The sequence below is a fragment of the Notothenia rossii genome (genome assembly GCF_949606895.1).
Source record: "Notothenia rossii genome assembly, chromosome: 2".
Taxonomy (NCBI): Eukaryota; Metazoa; Chordata; class Actinopteri; order Perciformes; family Nototheniidae; genus Notothenia; species Notothenia rossii.
The window spans coordinates 74,231,400-74,252,402 of NC_136904.1; the positions used below are offsets into that span (position 1 = coordinate 74,231,400).

General features: G+C 42.2%; 3 protein-coding genes across 3 annotated transcripts in view; 1 reads left to right on the plus strand and 2 right to left on the minus strand.

Annotated features, from left to right (window-relative positions):
• The first annotated feature begins 683 nt into the window (after positions 1–683).
• On the plus strand, positions 684–8,561 carry LOC307030117 (GTPase IMAP family member 4-like). Its single transcript, XM_079666345.1, has 5 exons — positions 684–729; positions 1,955–2,672; positions 3,266–4,396; positions 4,491–4,547; positions 7,403–8,561. Exons 1-2 carry the CDS (start codon positions 699–701, stop codon positions 2,470–2,472), a joined length of 549 nt encoding a protein of 182 aa, XP_079522471.1. The 5' UTR covers positions 684–698; the 3' UTR covers positions 2,473–2,672; positions 3,266–4,396; positions 4,491–4,547; positions 7,403–8,561.
• An 84-nt stretch (positions 8,562–8,645) lies between these two features.
• The window catches only part of LOC307027925 (olfactory receptor 4B13-like), a gene marked incomplete at its 5' end in the record, with an annotated part of 66,331 nt that continues 53,973 nt past the window's right edge, over positions 8,646–21,003 (minus strand). Inside the window, one exon of the mRNA XM_079662619.1 lies at positions 8,646–9,307. Coding sequence (XP_079518745.1) covers positions 8,672–9,307 — 636 coding nt within the window. The 3' untranslated portion in view covers positions 8,646–8,671. The remainder of the gene's footprint in view (positions 9,308–21,003) is intronic.
• On the minus strand, positions 10,388–13,441 carry LOC307030113 (uncharacterized protein). The gene is made up of 4 exons (XM_079666341.1): positions 13,146–13,441; positions 12,596–12,873; positions 12,139–12,473; positions 10,388–12,003 (listed from the first exon to the last, which is right to left on the minus strand). Exons 1-4 carry the CDS (start codon positions 13,328–13,330, stop codon positions 11,194–11,196), a joined length of 1,608 nt encoding a protein of 535 aa, XP_079522467.1. The 5' UTR covers positions 13,331–13,441; the 3' UTR covers positions 10,388–11,193.

Genomic DNA, 21,003 nt, shown 5'->3' on the forward strand with positions numbered 1-21,003 from the left:
AAGTATTCAGACATAGATATTTACTAAGAATATTTTATGTTCTATTTAAACATAAGGCATTCAATTATATGGTGACAAGCTTAATATATACAGAAACATCGTACTTTCTATTGGGAAGTAGCTGTCCCCAACCCTGACATCTACATTTCATGTTCTGTAAATAACACTTAAAACATTTTATTTTATTTTGTTGAATGGTGTATTTAGAAGATCTTTATGATTACATTCAAACAGAAGTTGGGATATTTATATTTATTGTGGTTTTAATTTTTTAATAAAAAAACTATACTCAAAAAATCATGTCCCCAGTTTTCATGTCACTACCGAAACACAAGGGGTTTTAGTCCAATGGCTGAGCCTGGTTTTTAGCCACACCCCTGCACTTTTGACAAGGCATTGGTATTGCATCCCTGTCCCTCATGGCTGAATGGCAAGTAGCTATATCCCATACTTTTGATATAAATCTGTTCCAAAATCTGAAAATCGGCGTGTAACCTTAAGAATTGTCACTACCGAACACATATTATCTTCAATTAAGTAAACTTTTTCTGAGTTTTATGCAAAGTATTAGGTTTTTTATGTATGCAAACCTCTTCAAAAACGTGTATGCTAGCCATGTACTTGCTAGCATTATTTAGTTATGCTCAATTTGAGCTATCGTCACTACCGAAATATATGGTTACGTTTCAGTAATTTACATGATCGTTTCGGTAGTGACAAAATGGAATGGTAAGCAGGTAAATCCCATAGTTTTGAAATAAATGTGTTTTAAAGTCTGAAAATCAGTGTGTTACTTTAAAGGTCTCTTATTATACTATGTGTAGGCATATACTATAGGTCTCAGATATATAAAAAAACATGTCTATGAAGTGTTTTGCACAAAATACCAAACAGATCATGCGTTCTAGCCTCATCCCCCTCTATTTCAGCCTGTTACTAAAGTGCTGATTCTGGGTCAGTAGCTTCAAACATTCACACTTCAACATGAGGCACGTTATGAGTTAAGATTAAGCAATAAGGTTGAGCGAATATGATACAACCTTGAGAACAAAATACTGTGGTCACTACCGAAACACTGGATGTTTTGTAAGAAATTAAGTATATTGACTTATCAAATAAAATGATATGATACTGATCGGTTTAATGTATGTTCAATTTCAACAATCATCAACTCTGGAATCAATATGATCAGTATTATGCATTTTACAAAGAAAAATTGCATTGAGATTTTTATGAATTGTATAAATTGAACTTTGAAATTTGATTAAAAATTAAATTGCATTGATTTAATTGTGAAAACCCTCAAGAAATATTTGTTAAAATACTATTTAGATAAGGGAAGGTAAAACAATCTTAACAGGTTAATATAATACTTTTTGACTACTGTGTATGTACTATGTTTCGGTAGTGACCATTTTTGGTAGAGGAAGAGCATTCCAATACAGTCTGAAAATACTATATAAAAATGTACGGTTCTTTTACTAGAACTTTACGGTATGTGTAATTTAGATATGGTACAAAATATAAATGGAAAAAGTTTTGGGAAAAAAACATACAAAACTGTTCCAACCTGACTTTGCATCAATTCGATAGAATGGCCCATATAGAACAAGAACACAGATTCTAAATCTTAAAAAGCCTCCTCAGCACCTGTCTTGCTCAACATTTTTTTTTTCTGAGTGCTTAGAGCGTTTTCACAACACATTCAAAGAGGTAGATTCTGGAGCTTTAAATCCCACCACAGTTTGTTTATCATTAACTGGTGTGTAGAATGTCCACAATGAACTTTCAATTTGTTTCAAACTTCTTGGGATACTTTTGAATCCTTAAATATCATTATACATTTGTATGTAATTAATGTGGACTTAATCAAGCATTAGTACTGTCTGCATCATAGATGGATTATAATACAATGACATGTGCACTGCTGCCGAATAATGCTGTCTCATTCCAGGGGACAAACATAGTCTTCAGGAGCTCAGGATTGTCCTCCTGGGGCAAGACTGGCTGGAAAAGAGTTTGACAGGAAACACCATCCTCGGCCGACAGATGTTTGATATCAGCAGAGACGTGAAGATGTGTGTCAGAAGACAGGGTGTTCTGGACGATGGCCGTGCGGTTATTGTTGTCAACAGCCCCGAGAGGTGGATCGACTACTCTGTCCGAGACCCCGGCCTAGTGAAGGACAACATGGCAGCGTGCATGGCCGTGTGCAACCCAGGACCTCAGGCCTTCCTCATGGTAATACCCATCAGCCCTCACAGAGGCCGGGAGTGGACAGTGGAGGGACCTCTGGAGCTGCTTCATGACAGAGTGTGGAGAAACACGATAGTGATATTCACCAGATGTGAGAAGCTGAGGGGGACGACTGTAGAGGAATACTCAAAGCTCAGGCTTTCTCAAAGCCGCTCTGGAGAGGTGTGGACGCAGATACCACCTTTTAGACACAAGTGTTTGGGGAGAAGAGGATAATGCTCAGCTTGGGGAACTTTGGGAGAAGATTGATGCAATGGTTGCAGGAAACATAAAGGAGGGGGGGGGGGTTGGTTATGTGTCTTCAAATGAGGAAGTCTTGAAAATAACTGGAAAGGGAAGGAACGAGTTAGAAGAGAGGGCCATTCAGAGGCGAATGAATGTGAAGACGGCCAGAAACAATATCAGATCTCTGATGGGTGAGCATCACTTAATACAGCAATATCTTTTATTTTAAGTTAATTTTGTTTTATATTGCCCAATTTCAACAGATGTATAACTGTATTAGGTTAGTTGAAACCAATAATATTAATTAAATAACATAAAGAAAAAGTTTCTGTTTTTCAGTTTACTACAGGTTTAGAAAGTTGTGTTTTGGTGCGGCCTCTAGAGCATGTGACTTGGATACCCTGAGAAATACATGCTGAAGTAGTAATCTTCAGCATGAAGTAGTTTTTCCTGGTTCCATGGTTTATACCACAAACTACAGCACTGTCATACAAGCTGAATGGAGAGAGAACAACAGATTTTGCAGATGGAGGATTTGAAAAATGTAGATATTTGTGTTTCTTAGGGTTTAGCAGTCTGAAGTGTTGTTCTTTATCCAGAAAACGTTACATTTACAGAATTGTATGCATAGTTCAATTTGGATCAAAGCTTTCAATATTTTTAAGGAGTTAGGGTACCCCACACCTGCCTTTGTCAATGCAACTTTTTCAAACTGAATGCAAACATGAGATCCCTTTAAGATTCTATTGTTGCCTTAATCCTGCATTTTTGTATTTAAACCCAGGAGAGTCTCCCCCGTTTTCAACACTACGAGTTCTTATCGTGGGACTGAAGCAGGTTGGGAAGAGCTCGGCTGGAAACACCATTCTTGGAGAGAAATTATTTGCTGCTGAACATCCATTACCACGGTGCACAGAGAGAAGGGGTTATGTTCACGAGAAGCAAGTCATTCTGGTGGAGGCCACATCCATCGAGGAGCACATTGAGAGATGGCCTGCCCTCCAGTGGTTGGTGGACAAATGTGGGAATAGATATCACGTTTTCAATAACTCAAACAAGGTTGAAGACATTCAGGTTCGAGAACTGCTGGCGAAGATTGAGGAAACAGAAGTGGGGAATAAACATTAACACTTGCTGCTCAGTGTTATACAACTCAAAGAAAGCAACAGGAAGCTGCTTCAAAGCTCCAAAAAGAAAGCCAGGCAGCTTAAGAGGGAAAGAAGGGAAAGCGATATGCTGAGGCAAACATTGGAAGAGAAGGAGAGGATAGTAGAGGAGATGATTAAAACTGCCAAAGATAAGAGAGATGAGAAGATAGAAGCTCTGAAAGCAGCGAGGGACTCGGAAGAGAGGAAAAATAAAGAGTATGAAGAAGAGATTGGCAGAATAGTAGTGGAGGCTGAGAGGGAGAACATCCAGCTCAAACAAGTCATCTTGGGGAAAGACAGAACCATAACAAGCCTTAGTGAAAGATGTGTTGCAAATGATGATGTGACTGAAGTTACAAAGCAAAAGAGTGAGGTAGAAAACAAAACGCTTCAGGAAAGAGTGAAGGAACACGAGCAAGAGACAGCAGCCTTTAAGAAAAACTGTGAGGAGAAAGATCAAGAGTTGAATCAAATGATGAGGAATCACAAAAGACAAGCGAAAGAGCTTGAAGAGAAAATTGAACAGCTGCAGAAAGACAATGAAAACACAAAGGAGGTGTTGAAGGCCACACTTGAAGGGATGCAGAGACACTATCAGATAAAAGAAACTACAGACAGAACATATGAGCCTAAAACTGAGCACTTTAACAACAGGAACCACCACAGGCAAACAATGACGGATCTCAAGTCACTTAATGAGCTTGGTCCACAACAGAAAAGGACGTACACGATGCCATTGAGCCCTCACGGAGACACTGATAAACCCAGTGAGTACAACCTTATTCACAGCACAGATTGTGAAATAATGCGCATACTGATGTGGTTATGTAAGTACATTTCATCCAACTCTTTATGTTACAGAAGGAGAACACAACAGTCTGGAAGAGCTGAAAAAAAGACACCATGCCGCCTGAGAAGGTACAAAAAAAAGCGGTCTGATTTTCACATTTTTGCAAAATAATTATTAATCAGAATCAGAAATCCTTTATTTGTTCAGTAACGGGGACATGGAAATTATTACAACAGCAAATAGTGCAGGTGAAGTGAGGAGATAAGACTTACATTTAAAACAATTATTAAGTAGCACACGTTATTAATAACAAAAGAAGTAAAAAAACATGAACAAAAAAGCAGATAAGTACAACATGGTAAAAAAGTAGCAGTATATTTGTTTTTAGGATAAAAGTGACCATATTGAACTGAAGAGGTAGCTGGTACTGTATGCCAATTGTAAATAAACTGAGAAAAAAAAAGGTAAATATAAACATGAAATTGCAGGAGGGTTTAGGCCTACTGCAGATTTTTTACATTTACAGACATGTTTTTGATCAGGCATCTTCCAGTTTCTGTGTGTGGTGGTCTACCAGGGAGCAACATAAGAAAACGCTATAAAATGTCTCTAAAGTAATGTCACAAAGCCAAATTGCAATTTTTCAACTGCAGACGTTAGTTGTTTTAAAGGATCATGTATTTTCATTCTCCAACAGAGTTTTGTAACAAAGTGCAGGGTTGTCTACTGTTGTCTGTCTATCTCGAAAAACAAGACCAGATAAAAACATGAGTGTGATTTAAAAAAAAATGTAATAAGGGGGAATGTAAATAGCAGCAATGCAAAAACAATGGGGAATACTGTGGGCAGATTATAAGGCCTGCATTTTAATATGAAATAATCAACCTGAGGGACACAGTCCATCACCGAGAGCACCACTGATGTAAACACATACTGCCCCTCCCCCCCCCACTGGAGTCCTGCCAATCATTCTAGTTTGATCTGGATTTTCCTCCCACTGCACATCACAGAGACGTCTCCTCTGGGGAGTGTGAATGTATACAACGAATGTCACGACTCATGATACAAGCTCTGCAGATCTTGAATATCTTTATTTACAATCGTAAAATTAAGTTAAAACTGTTAAAAACTGAAAATACCAGAGCCTTAAATATACAAAATCAATAATCAGTTGTCCCAATACAGCCAGAAAACTCACAAAATAATAATAAGTATACATTTTAATCAGCTGTAAGGTAATATATTGATATTATTTATTTATGTATGTTATTTATTTATTATAGATTCTATATCTGAAGTACGGAGCCCTGGAGGGTTCATAGAGAGAAAAATAAATAAAACAAGGCCACGTTTTATTCATTTGTGCACACAAGATGCAATTCGTGGCCTCAATTTAAATAAAACAAGACTACGTTTTATTAATACGTGTGCACAATATACTTTCTCGTTCACACAAGATACTTTTTCGTGCGCACGAGAGTTATGTTTATGTGGGGAAATGACAGTGCATAAATTATTTGAGATATATTTAAAACTCGGACTTCATTTTAGGGACATTTCGGCCAGAGGTGTAGAGCTATTTGTTTAAGCACCGGACTCGAAAAACAGGAGAGTCTGCCTTGATCTATGAATTAATGTCTGCGACTCTCACAGTATCTGCTATCTGCGATCAGAGAGCTGTGTCTTTTACGCAGCGCCTTCACTGTGTTTACCTTCAGAACAGCTGAATAGAGATCGAGGCTGCTACGTTTTAGCCACACACACACACACACACACACACACACACACAAACACACACACACACACACACACAACACACACACACACACACACACACACACACACACACACACACACACACACACATCGAACTACCCGATTATTCCCCCTATTACTAATTTTATGAATGAAATGTCCGGTCACCAGGGTGCATGATGTGTAAATAACCCAATTTGTGTTCTGTGAAACTGAAAAGGATATGACATTGTTTTTGTTACTTTCGTTGCAGTTGTATATGTCTTAAATGTAATTTAGGTTAACTTTCTGTTTTATTTAGATGCTTTTATTTTGAAAGCGAGTTTACGCTGTTCACAGGAAGTTGTTGTTGCTATGGAAACGTGAAATGCTACATGGTGTGTTTGTGTGTTCGGTGTATGTGTGTGTTCGACACCGGCATTTGTTTTCAAATGACCATGACCAGTAATTTACACGCATCTGGCTAGGCTAGTGCTAAATGCTGTCGGGGTGCACCAGAACGAACGCCACTATCATAATATCTTCTGAAAACAAATGCCCACACACACACACACACACACACACACACACGCACACGCACACACACACACACACACACACACACACACACACACACACACACAAAGACACACACACAAGCATACACATACACACACACACACGCTCTGGCGAACGGACATCAAATTCATAAAACTAATAATATGGTGTAATAATCGGACAGTTCGATGTGTCTAACCATAAGAAAGTGCGAACGAGAAAGTATATCGTGCACACAAATTAATAAAGCGTGGCCTCTTTTTATTTAAATTAAGGCCACAAATTACATCTCGTGCGCACTAATTAATAAAACGTGGCCTCTTTTTATTTATTTTTCTCTCTATGAACCATTCAGGGCTCCGCACTGAAGTGTTGATTTGTACATGGTTTTGCATGCTGCATAACAGTAAAGTAATGTTGTTTTCTAAATTGACTAGCTTTTTCTATTGTTAGCCTTTGCCCCCCTGTTAGTTGATATGACATCAATTATCAAAATGTTCATTGTGCAAATATCAATGGCCAACCATACAATATCATGACAATTTCAATGTTACTTTATTTGGTTAAAAACATTTTGATATTTAATGACTATTGCCAAGTTGTACTTCCAGACACCATGCACTGGATTTGCTGAATGTGGGGATGGTGGCATGGTTTATTTGATACAGTGATTGTGATTCTGGGTCCATAGAGAGACGAAGATAACCAAGTGTTGCAGCTTCAGGCTGACTTGACTCCATCGTGGCTGAGGGCCGGAGCGGCTGCGCTGGGAGTTGCAGTCGGGGCCCTGGCCGGCTCCTCTAGGGTGAACACAGGTCCCAAGTCAGCTGTCGGGGCTGCAGCTGGGGCTTTTCTGGGCAGCTTACTGATGAGGAGCCTGGCCCCAGCAGGGGAGGATGACCCGAGACACTGACAGAAAGTGAGTCACTATCAGTGGAGATGAGTTTTGACAAACGGACAAATATTTCCTCATTTGTATCTGTACTCAGCTACAGTATTGTGTAAAGAACATTTCAATGAATTCACAAGTTATTTATATCAACCAAGATCTGAATCTTCTTACATCCTAAGAAACGGTCAGATTACACTAAATGAATAATTTAGTTTAGCTAATTTTTGAAGGTACACTGCAAATGTATAATCACACATTGTATATAAAATGCCAGAATAAGCCAAACTGCATTTTTCATCTGAAGTCCCTGACCAAAGTGTTACAGAAATACATCGGAGCAAAAACAGGCCATGCAGTTTAAAGGTTTGAAAAGGACACAAAGTATAGCATGTACTGTATAGAGATATATACATGTAGAACAGGTTAAGAGCAATCTGGATGTTTTGTTCAGAGGTTGCACATAAATGTTTAAGGTGTAGCTTTACTGGGCTATTTGCATTAATTGAAATATGAACTCTAAATATTCAGATGTAAGGGCTAAGTCCTCCAACGAGGTGGTCACAAAAACAGTCAGTAATACTGCAAACTAAAAAGGGCCTTCATCAATGGGCAATATCATCAATCACCATTGTGTTACCTCATTCAGCAAAAGACAGAAATGTGCTTCAATGCGATATTATTACATAAGAACTTGTGCGGTCAAAAATTAAAATATATTATTTGTGTGATGCTGTAGAGCACATTTCTGGCTCACAAAACATAATTGCATTACAAATAAGAGCAGAAGAATCACAAATCATTCATGTTACAATACATACAAATAAAGTGAGCAAAATTGAATATTTACAATTTTGTTAGTAAGCATATATTGAGAAATTGAGTCATTATTACATTAAATGTAATTACACAACCAGGAGAAGGGGCACCATATTAGCTTTGATTAGATGCACTATGTATAAACGTTATCTGATGTTTTACTCATTCCTATCAAACAATGTTTATCTGTATTATCCCCGTTAAAACTAATAATAATATGAAGAAATCAGAGTTGAAATTGAATGGAAAGGCTTATTTTCTTTCGAAATGCAACAAACCTAAAATTCTGTTTCGTATTTTGGTCAGTTTGAATCCATATATTAGAGGATTAATCATAGGAGGAATCAGCAGAAATTCAATAGCAATAAAGTTCTGAAGGCTTTGACGTATATCTGTGGAGCCAAAACGCATATACATCAAATCAAATATTATTACAACAAGGAATGTGATTAAAGAGGTCAGATGAGGAACACATGTCTGCATAAACTTTACCTTGTCTTCTTTGGACCTTGAACAAGATTTTATAATATGCATATAAGTCCAAATTGTAAAAAACCCATGAGACACATAAATTACTATGGTTGTATATGAAAGAATCTCACTGGAAGAGGTGTCAACATCAGAGCATGCAAGTTTAACAATTATCCAGTTTACACAAAAGAGTTTCTGAATTTTGAAACCACACAGCTTTAGTCTGGAGGTTAGCAGAAGACTAACAGAGAAAACGCAGAAAGGTGTTAGCCAGGAGAAACATATGAGCTGAGAGAGCCTCCTCTTTGACATGACAGAGTGGTAGTGTAGTGGTCGACATATAGCCAGGTATCTGTCGTAAGCCATGACTGCTAAAATGGATAAATCACAGCAAGCAAACGAATACATGACAAAAGCCTGCAAAAGGCATCCTTCATATGAGATTTGTTGAGAAGAAGTCAGCAGATCTAAGAGGAATTTAGGGAAGAAACCTGTGGTCCCATAAATTCCATTAATGCAAAAACTGCACAATAAGATGTACATGGGTTCATGCAGGTTTTCATCTAAGATGATGATCATGATGAGAGAGATATTGAGAAACAAAATCACACAGTAATACAGTAAAGCTAGTGAAAAGATAGCCATTCTGATATTCACTGTCTCATTTACCCCTGCGAGAGTGAAAATCCTTACAACAGAAACATTGTCCATAATCAGATATTACATATTACCAGTTTTTAAATCTTAAATTGTTACCTGTACAGCATACAATAGGAGGTCAGAGTGATATGATCCTCCGAGCCGTCTGCTCTGACTCTAGTTTCCCTCCATGCCATCTATTTATAACAGCTTTCACTACAACACCACATTTAGGAATTGGAAGATATCATTAATAAAACCATCGGATCCGTCCAGAATAGGGCAAAAGATGATATGAAATACCACAATATGTTTTATAAAAACCCTACATTTCTTATTTTGTGTTGGTTGATTGAGATTCATTGTGTGGTCAGGTAATTCAACTACTAGCCTGTTAATGGGGAACTTCTAGTTTTTACGTAAAAGAAGATGTATACAAATATTGCTCTATATTTAGGCCAGATTCAGGTGAACAATGAATAGTGTCCCACAATGGATTACAGCTCCAAATCCTTCAATATTAGACGTAATTTGCTTCCAGGTGTTTTTCCATGATGCTAGCTGTATACATATCATATGTCAGGATGTGAGCTGACTTTTAGTAACTGGGTTTACAGGAAGGTGACAGAAGCAGAAAAATAAAGAGTTTATTTGCAAAGCTGGTGTTAAAATAGCCAGTGGATCATTGTGACCGAAATATTTAGAAAAACTCCGCTACATACTCTTTTTTATTGCAATGTGCACAGCAATAACAGTGATTGGCAATGAAACGTCAGTTCTTAGGCCCCAACCAGCAATGCTCTATTACATATGTGACCTGCTCTATCATTTTCAGTCACATTGACCCTGAAGCACATTTTGAGTTTGATACACTGTTGGAAAGATGAGATTCTTAGCTTTCTAATGATATCAATATTGTTTTTGTCCTCCAAATATTAAGCAAAATACGTCACTTTACATAATGAATGTCATCGAACCATGATTTTGAGAAAAAGGCCTTCAAAGTTTGCAGTACTTTCTTAGGTATTTATTCAAATGAACCATACCATAAAACGAATTCATCTAGAGCTGTTTGCACAAAAACACACACACACACACACACATACACACACACACACAATATACTGTTCTCTTGTTGTCACTTTCATACATCAATACATGGAACAAAGGCACTCACATACACATGCACGCCGTACCAACGTGCACTCCCGTACACTCCCGAACTCACGTGCACGTTCATCAATTTATGTATGTATTTTGGTCATGTTTGAGCACATGCTTATGCGCACACATCTATTCCCATGTACATGGCCATGTGCACACCCAGACCACATGCACACCCGTACTCACGTGCACGCCCGTACTCACGTGCACACCCATACCCACGTGCACAATCATCGATATACAATTTTTATGAAAAACACTATGAATAAATACTTAAATGAACTGATTGCATGTTAACCTCTAACAACATTAGAATCATTTGGCACAAAAGCTAATTTAGAGAAAGAAGCAAGCAACAGAACAGATAAATATACTACACAATATAAAAATAGCAAACAATCAACAGAGTAGCTAACAGTACTTAAAACCAATTTGAAATATATATTTACAGCATTTATAGAAGAATGACATAGTGTTGATGTATTATGCACTCTCACTCATTAAGGATGAGGTGTTAAGGGTTTGGGGCAGGTGATGTGTTTGGTTTCCTCAGTGCAGAACTCTCTGATCTTCTCAAAAAGATACCACTGCCGTTTTTCATCAAGCCCAGGAGGAGTCAGTTCAGTGGGACGTGCCTCCTGGTCAGTAAAGCACCCTGTGCATAGCAGCATGAAGGATTCTTCTTCTTTACGTTCAAACTCCTTGGCGTAGACCACTCCAGGCTCGGCACTGGTGAAGCGTAGGTGATGGTACCTCTTGATACCTGGAAGCGGTCTGAAGCTGGGGGCAAGGAAGTTGTGCCAGTCGTCTGTTTTGACGAAGGTCTCCCCTGACTCATTGCCAACCAGCTGGGGGATGTTGACTCCAGTGACGGTACTGGACCTGACAGCCTGGCTGATGTCCTTCAGGCAGGACACTGGTGTGCGGCAGAACTGCTGCTTAAACAGGCCAAAGCACCAGTCAGGTGCAAATTTGGTGTGGCCAGCAATAACAAAGTTGAGGGAGATATCTTCATGGAGTCCCACCATGCACCGCCAAGCAAGGTACCAGAGGAGGTATCTGTTTTTGTTCTGACCAGAGCAGTTGTCACAGTGCAGGTGAACATGTTTCTCCCCAAGCCCATACTGAGAGAAGAAGTGGTGGAGGTAGGCAATGACAGCATTGGAACCCTTGCTGCTACAATGAGCCTCATCTATGAGGTAGTTTACCTGCTGAGGAACACCTTCACAGCAGACACCAAACAGTCCACACTTCCTGGGAACCATAAAGTAAATGGGCCCGGGTTGGAGAGGGTCACTGGGGTAGTGAACCTGTAACACCAGACCAACAGATGAATTAACTAATGAGTGATCTATACTCTAATTCTAAAAATGTGTGAATATTCATATTGTTACATTGCAAACATTCTGGATTATCACAGCATTCATCACATTCACACACCTCACCTGCTGTGCATAGTCAAAGCTGTAGTGGATGGTGATGTCTCTGCTACAGGGTTGGTTGGGTCCTAATTTGACACCCAGCTCTCTAGCTGTTTCTTTACAGCTGGCGACCATCTCCTGGTAAGCCTGACGCTCCACCCCCACGGTGCGGAGGTGTTCTTCCTGCTTCCTGAGCTTCGCTGACTTGACACAGTCGGGAAAGTTGGAGCTGCGGTAGATGGCCATGTTGTTTTTCTGACAGAACCAACATAGGTCTGTCATCGGCCTCCCAAAAATGACACTGGGAGTCAGCTCCTTCCACAGCTTCCTAAATGTGCTGTTGCCAGCAGCACGGTGACCTGGAAAGGTGATTAAAGACAAAGATAGCATTGTTAGATTACTCATCATTAGTTTTCCATTGAGGTTTCCTCGTGTAAAAAACCACCAAAAAAACAAGATTAAAATATAAGAAAATACCCACCCTTCTCCTGCATCTGAACCTTGTATTTCCGCCACACAGAGGACTTGGTCTCAGTTGTTGGTAGAACACTGATGTCCGTCCTCTTAAACCCTGGAATCCGTCCAGGAAGTGGCATGGCAAAGACATCTGCAAAGTTGGTAATGAACCGTACAATTCGCTGGATGTCTTCAAAGGACAACACCCTTTTGGTCACCACACGACCACCACGTCTCATCCTTGGGGCCAAGCCATGTTCCTTGAAGAACTTGATGATACCTGTCAGCTTGTCTTGAGAAATTCTGGAATGGTTTAAAACATCAGTCTTTGATTGTTTTTTATGGCTTTCTTTAATGTATGCATTGTAGTATATACATTGTCGTTGTATTTTTTCATTATGTAAAAGCATGTATATATATATATATTTATTTATTTATGTATTACTATTGCTGTAAATTCTGCTTCTATTCAGTTATTGTCAAACTCAGTTCAACTCATGCATGGCTTATTACCACTTCATTTGAAAATAGTAACACTACCAAAAGTGAAGTAGCCTTTTCAAAATCAAACTCACCCATGTAGAAACTTGAAAGTCTCCCGGCAGATTTTGTGCCCATCTAAGAAATAGGACGTTCTCTGCTGTTTCCGCTCCTTTTGGTGTCCTCTCTTTGCACAAGCGGTCTCTTTGGAGAGGTTTATGTTGGAGCTTATCTTTCCAAGTAGCACCAAATGCTTTTCACCTGGAAAATCATATAACATTGCATAATGTGTTGTGTCAATCACTCATCACACACAACTTAAATCTTTAACGTGTAACAGAACACACAGGCCCACCCCCCACACATTGCCTATAGTATTATGTTAAACACACTCCCATAAACACATATTCTATCTATTATAAAGGGTAATAATAAGTACCTATCTCTGCACATCTTTAGATAATTATGCTGGGGCCACATGTGATTTAAGGGGTAGCCAAAAAAATATGTCTCCCCATGTGGATAAAATGTAGGGTTGAAACATTTATGAAAATGTTCACCACAATAATTTTTCAATGAGTATTAGCCAACTTTAAGTTGTAGGTGGTTATGTGAGCATTATTTTAATTGTTGTTATGTTTTTAACACTAACCCATACTCACACACACATCGTTACCACAGTCAAAGGTATTTAAATAATATAACGTTATAACGTTACTTACCATTAGTCATTTCATTCATTTGGTCTCGTCTCTTGACCATCTCCTCAGGGGTGTAACGGGTGTAACGGGTGTAACAGGGAACTCCATCATTAAATGTACAGCTACACCTGTAGTCACGGGCCCTCTCAATCTCTTGAGCGCTGTCCTCGCTCACATAATGCCGTACGGACTGAAGTGTGTCAGCCACCGGGTCGTTCAGCAGTGGTTGCTCCTCTGTGGTGTCCTCATCCTCTTCAGCATCCGTGGTCTGAGGGCTGCTGTCAGTGTCAGGGCTGTCTGACTCTAAATCGGAGCCGGATAACGGGGAAACTTCAACCGGTGCCGTCAAAAAGTAATCAGTGATCAGCTGAACCCATTGCTCATCAGAGGCTGTCCCTCTCACAATGTTGGAGTTCAACAGTCTTGCGATTTGCTCTTCTCTGAAATCCATCGATCTGATTAGCGGCTAATAAATGGTCAAAGTACAGAGGAAAAATATTTTCGTTTTACTGGGTGAAGGAATAATGTTGGTTTATATAGCGTGTGTGTGTGTGTGTTTGTGTATTTTGCGTTTGTGTGTATTGTGTTGGTTTCCCTGGGAAAACCCTCACAAGAAACACCGGCTGTTGTTATGCCAGCTGTGACGTTACGTTACTCCGTTCTCCGCTTGTAATTATGCCTTTACAAGCTTCAAAGTTGTATTTATCATCTGAATTTGGCGAAACAAGTTTAATATTCTGAAAGCCAAGACTTTGTTTATTTGAAATCAGATGAAAATAAACTGTCACGGACTCTGCCGTGTTATTTATGATTACTATACGCTTTTCATTCATAATGTCAGCCGGAGGGAGGGGGGGCAGCGCTGCGGAAGAGCAGCGTGAGAGCTGTCATCTTCCCATTACAAGCTTCAAACATGTATTTATCGTTTGATTTTGGAAATAAAAGTTTCAGATTCTGAAAGCCAAGACGTTGTTTATTTGAAATCAAACAAAACACCAAAACCCCGAAAAACTAGTTTTTTACTCAAATCCACGTTTATTTTGAAATGAGCCGTTGCGACTTCCGACTGATTTCGATAGAGCGGGTCACATATAAAGAAAAAACACAGAAGTAAATATGGGAATCTAATACATGGGGATACAATTTATATATATAACATATATAAAATAAAATTACTTACGTACACTGTTTTCACAAAAAGAGTACACTGTAACATAAACAAGGATGTGACAAAAGCTGTATTTGAATCGGAGTCCTGCACGGGTCTGATTTTCAAGACCCGCTCCCGCCCCGCACCCGCGACGTGCAATACCGAACCCGCCCCGCTACCCGCACATATTGCCAATTAGTTCCACAACCCGACCCGACCCGCCGGCACAAGATCCGCAACCCGACCCGAATCCGCATATATATAAGCAGTGAAAACGTGCAATTATTAACACACGCAGTTGCATATTTGGCTCAAAAAGCCTGGGATGTTGGTTATTTTCTCCATCTAGGACAGGGGTCTGCAACCTTTTTGACCAAAAGAGCCATTTTGCTCCTTTTTCCAAAACATTTTTTTGTCTGGAGCCGCAAAACATATTTCATAGCTTGATAGCTAATAAAGTTGTATTTATTGTTAGGCCTATATCAGACAAAGACTACGTTTTTTTTGCATGTATTAGGCTATTTATTACATTATATAAAACTGTTAACCTCTAATAAGAAACAAATAACTCCTATAAGGAGAATTAAAAATAATACACAGGCCTACTTTAAAATAAATTAAACAGAGCACTTGGGGAGTCCTCTGCACATTTGAAGGAAAAAAAAATATTATTAAAATGTGCCCACTTTGAAATAAATAAAACATATAGCTGCACCCTAAAAAGAGTTAAAGGTAGGGTAGGTAAGAATGGAGAAACCAGCTCGAGTGCGCTAGAATTTGAAAATACACAACCGGAAAAAATATGCCTCGTCCTTCAGACTTTCTTACAGAGTCCCTCCTCCAACACACACGAACGCGCATCATCAATGAGGCCACGAGATAAGTTTGTGCACAGATGGAAGGCTGACAGGCAGGTAGGCCATCCAATCATTTTAGCCGGACCGGCTAAAATGCCCTGCTTTTTACAGCGCTACGGCTTCCAGAGATGAATTTTTGTATGTATTTATTGTCAAAGCATTTAATATATCCATTGCTATCGGGACGTTAAGAGCATTCCATGGAATATAACAAAAAGTGTTTTCTGAAATAAATTACATACCCCATTGAATTATGACTGAAGATTGTCAGCTGTCTTCCTCTCCCTTGTTGTTCCTCGATACGTAAAGGCTGCAGCACCGTTGACAACTTCTCTCTACACATCAAACATACCGGTAAACCAGCATCGTTTGCTGTGAAAGCATATAACTCTGTCCACACAGAATTTAATTCCTGTGTTCCTCCGGTACTTTTCTTTGATTTATCCATAGTTCGCTCATCGAGCCGGGGGTCAGGTTATTCACCCGCAGGAAAAGGCGCTCGCGCGGGACCGTAGCAGGATATGACGCATATTTTAGTTGACCTAATTAAAACCGTTTTGTTTTTTATTTATGTGTCACAGTATCACCTCAAAATACAAGATACCAAACATTTTCAACCATGCAACAAAATATAAATAGTTCTACAAATACTTTTATTTTATTTCCTTCTTATTTTTGTCTAAGCTCAAGGGAGCCAGAGGGGGGGGCTTAAAGGGTTGCCGACCCCTGATCTAGGATGACACCAAAAGCCTCCCAGACGTTGGATTTCGCTCTTGAGGAAGAGTTATTGAAAATGCTGTATTCCCCGCTGGAGAGCTTCACCTCAGCCATTCAGAATGTGGCGCGCTCAGCAGCAGATAGATGCGCTGCAGAGGTTATGATTATGCTCGGTCCCGCGGGGGAGAGGTCTGAGGATTTAAACATTAAACTAAATTATTATTATTTAAATATATTTATTATGCAACACCCGCAACCCGACCCGCATCATCTTTGTTTTACCCAGAACCGAACCCGGAAAAAAGCGTTTGAAAAGATACCACCCGCAAATCACCTTTTTTGCGGGTCACCCGTCGGGTACCCGCGGATACCCGACCCGATGCAGGACTCTGATTTGAATGCTGTTTAGTAGAGCAACAAGCTGACAGTTATTCTGAACCTCTTCTAACAGACAGAAAACAAGCACATAAAATAAATATTTGCATGATTTGAAAGAAGGCTTCCTGATATTGTGGAACATCATATGGGGTCAGATCAGTCTCAAAGATAAATAAATGCACACACAAGGATACACAAATGTAATTCCGGATTTATATATAAATGTTTCCATCCACACACATATTTTTCAATGCACACGCAAAAACCTATCATTTTATAAATGTAAAAAAGTTTCAGAAATATATTTCTGATCCACACACAAATAGTTACATCAAAAACATATTTGAGTGTTGTTACATTTATATAAAAAACGCTTTCTGTGTTTGAATCTCTGCATTTGAGTGTGAATCTTTCTGCATTTGTCAGGTTTGGGGAAAATAGGACCCAAGTACAGTTAAAAAAATACAAAAAAAAGGGTTTGTTAACAAAAAGCGAGCTTTATTATAAAAAGGCGAAGGCATGAAAAGACAAGAAACCAATGAACAGAAACAAAACCGGGGAGCACGACAGACAGGAACAAACTTATAGGACGGGAACAGGCAAGAGACATGGACAAGCATAGACGACAGGTAGCAGGGACATGAAATGACGACGAACAGACATGGAGCACAGGGGAAGACGACTAAATACACAGAAGGGTAATCACAGGACAAGACACAGCTGGCAGGGGAGGCAGAAACACAAGGGCAACAGGTGAACACAATGAGGCACAATCAGACACAGGAGGGAAACTAACGACAGGGAGGCAAACACAGGAGCCTCATCCCAATACCCCTCCTCGACTCCTCCTTTCCCTCACTCGCGTCCCTTCCTTGCATCTTAGCTCCGCCTCCGTAAGATGCGAGCGAGAGACACGAGGAGGTGACGCGAGGACAGAGGAGTCCTCAGGTATTAATTGGGATGTCCTCGTTCACTCAAACGTCACTCTAAAACGACGTCTGTTAATGATAACATGTGCACAGCTGTATCCCCTCTCATCGGGCTTAACTGAATAACCCCTTCGAACCGGCCCATTTCTGGTTAAATATTTATTTAAATGAATGAATCTTTCTCTTGTTAGTCAAGGAATTCAATGTCTGATGCTGGTCCTGCTTTTGTGTTCCGTTTTGATGTGAATACAAAATTGAATGAATTGCACATAATAATTCCCACGGAGCTGTGAGCACTTATACATTTATGTGACGCTTTTCCACTCATCTCCTCCCGCACCCCTCCTCCCTCACCCCTCCTCGACTCCTCCGTGCGCATTTCAGCTATTGGGACGTCCTTCAAAATGGCGTGTCTTGATCGATTTCCGGGTCAAGTCCCGGAGGAGGGGAAGAGAGGAGTCGAGGAGGGGTATTGGGATGAGGCTAGGGAATAGGATCAGACAAGACACAAGGAGGAAAACATTTCAAAACAATGGTAAATGGTAAATGGACTGTACTTATATAGCGCTTTATCCAGTCTTTAAGACCCCTCAAAGCGCTTTACATACTACATGTCATTCACCCATTCACACCCATTCATACAGAGCAGTGTACCTTACTCTATAGGACCTAACATACATACACATTCACACACCGTTGGCCATGCCATCGGGAGCAACTCAGGGTTAAGTATCTTGCCCAAGGATACATCGACATGTTGACTGCATGGGCTGGGATCGAACCCACAACCTTCTGGTTGAAAGACGACCGCACTCCCTCGCAGCCACAGTCGCCCTGTGAATGAATGAAAATGAAAACATAAATCCAAAACCATGACAGAACCCCCCCCTCAAGGGACGGATTCCAGACGTCCCAAAAAACCCTAAAAAGTCCAAAACCTCTAGAAGGGTGGGTGGAGGGGGTCCGGAGGAGGGACTCGAGCGGACAGCCCGGGGGCAAAGCAGAGATCATGGTGGGAATCTCGGGCGGACGGCCTAGGGGCAAGGCAGAGTTTGAGGAGGGGGTCTCAGGCGGACGGCCCGGGGGCAAGGCAGAGTTGGAGGAGGGGGTCTCGGGCGGACGGCCCGGGGGCAAGGCAGAGTTAAAAAAGGGGCGAAGGCCACAGCGGGCGAACGCAGGGGCGGGCATGAGGGCGAAGGCAGCGGCCGGAAGAGTCAGGGGGCTGGGCCCGAGGGCGAAGACCGCAGCATTTAGGGGGTCGGGCTCGAGGGCGAAGGCCGCGGCTGGGGAACTCAGGGGGCCGGGCACAAGGACGGGCAGGAGCTGGTGGAAACCCTGGCGGGTCAGGCGTAGACGGGACCCTGGACGGAACATGGGCTAGTGTCAGTGGGACCCACAACGGAGCAAGGGCTGGTGTCGATGGGACCCCAAACAGGACAGGACATAGTGTTGGCAGGAAACCCGGCGGATCACGTGTCGGCGGGACCCCCAACAGGTCAGGGCACGGAGTTGACAGGACTCCCAACGGAACAGGACATTAGGTTGGCAGGACTCTGCGGAACCCACAACGACACAGGACATGGAGTTGGCAGGAACCCTGACAAAACAGGTGTCGGCTGGAACTTCAACGGCACAGGACATAGGGTTGGCAGGACCCCCGGCAGAACAGTCGTCGGCAACGCCTCCAACAGCACAGGACATAGGGTTGGCAGGACCCCCGGCAGAAGAGTAGTCGGCGGGGCCTCCAACGGCACAGGACATAGGGTTGGCAGGACCCCCGGCAGAGGAGCAGTCGTCGGGACCCCCGACGGGACAGGACACAGGGTTGGCAGGACCCCCGGCAGAAGAGTAGTCGGCGAGACCCTCAACGGGACAGGACATAGGGTTGGCAGGACCCCCGGCAGGAGAGTAGTCGGCGGGACCTCCAACGGGACAGGACATAGGGTTGGCAGGACCCCCGGCAGAAGAGTAGTCGGCGGGAACCCCAACGGGATAGGACATGGAGTTGGCAGGACCCCCAGCGGAACCTCCAACGGACCAGGACATTGGGTAGGGACTTGAGAGGGGACTCAAGAGGTGACTTGAGAGGTGACTTGAAAGGGGACTTGAGAAGGAACTCAAGAGGAGACTCGAGAGGAGACTTGAGAGGGAACTCGAGAGGGGACTCGAGAGGAGACTCGAGAGGAGACTTGAGAGGGGACTCGAGAAGAGACTCGAGAAGAGACTCGAGAGGGGACTCGAGAAGAGACTCGAGAGGGGACCTGAAAAGGAACTTGAGAGGGGACTCGAGAGGGGACTCGAGAGGGGACTCGAGAGGGGACTCGAGAGGAGACTCGAGAGGTGACTCGAGAAGAGACTCGAGAGGGAACTCGAGAGGAGACTTGAGAGGTGACTCGAGAAGAGACTCGAGAGGGGACTTGAGAAGTGACTTGAAAGAAGACTCGAGAGGGGACTTGAGAAGAGACTTGAGAAGGGACTTGAGAAGGAACTTGAGAGGAGACTCGAGAGGAGACTTGAGAGGGAACTGGAGAGGTGACTTGAGACGGTCGGTACGCCGACAGGACATGGGGAGCTGGCGTCGGGTGGAGAGCCAACAGGAGACAAGGTGCTGGAGTCGGCCGGTACGCCGACAGGACTCGGGGAGCTGGCGTCGGCTGGAGAGCCAACAGGAGACGAGGTGCTGGAGTCGGCCGGTACGCCGACTAGACACGGGGGGCTGGCCTCGGCCGGTACGCCGACAGGATACGGGGAGCTGGCGTCGGCTGAAAAGTCAATAGGTGACAAGGTGCTGGAGTCGGCCAGTACACCGACAGGACACGGGGAGCTGGTGTCGGCCGGAGAGCCAGTACTGGAGCCGAAACTGGAGTCGGGACCATGGCTGCTGGGGCCGGAACCATGGCTGCTGGGGCCAGAACTGGGGCTGGAACCATGACTGCTGGGGCCTCGGCTGGAGTCCTGGCCTTGCGTCTCCTAGAGACCTTTTGGAGGCCCCGTGGACCTCCTAAGGCAAGGCGGGATCCCAAGAAGGGGTTTGAGGCTTGAGGCTGGCACTCAGGGCTGCTAGTAAAAATTCTTAGCTTCTCAGGCAAGAAGCTCCTAAGCCAGGGCCTGCTGTCAACCTCCCTGCGTGCCTCGTTAAGGGCAGCCTCTTTGGCCTCTCTTAATGAGGCCCTCCTCCAGTCATTGAAAATACACTCCAGATTGTATTTAAGCTCATAAAG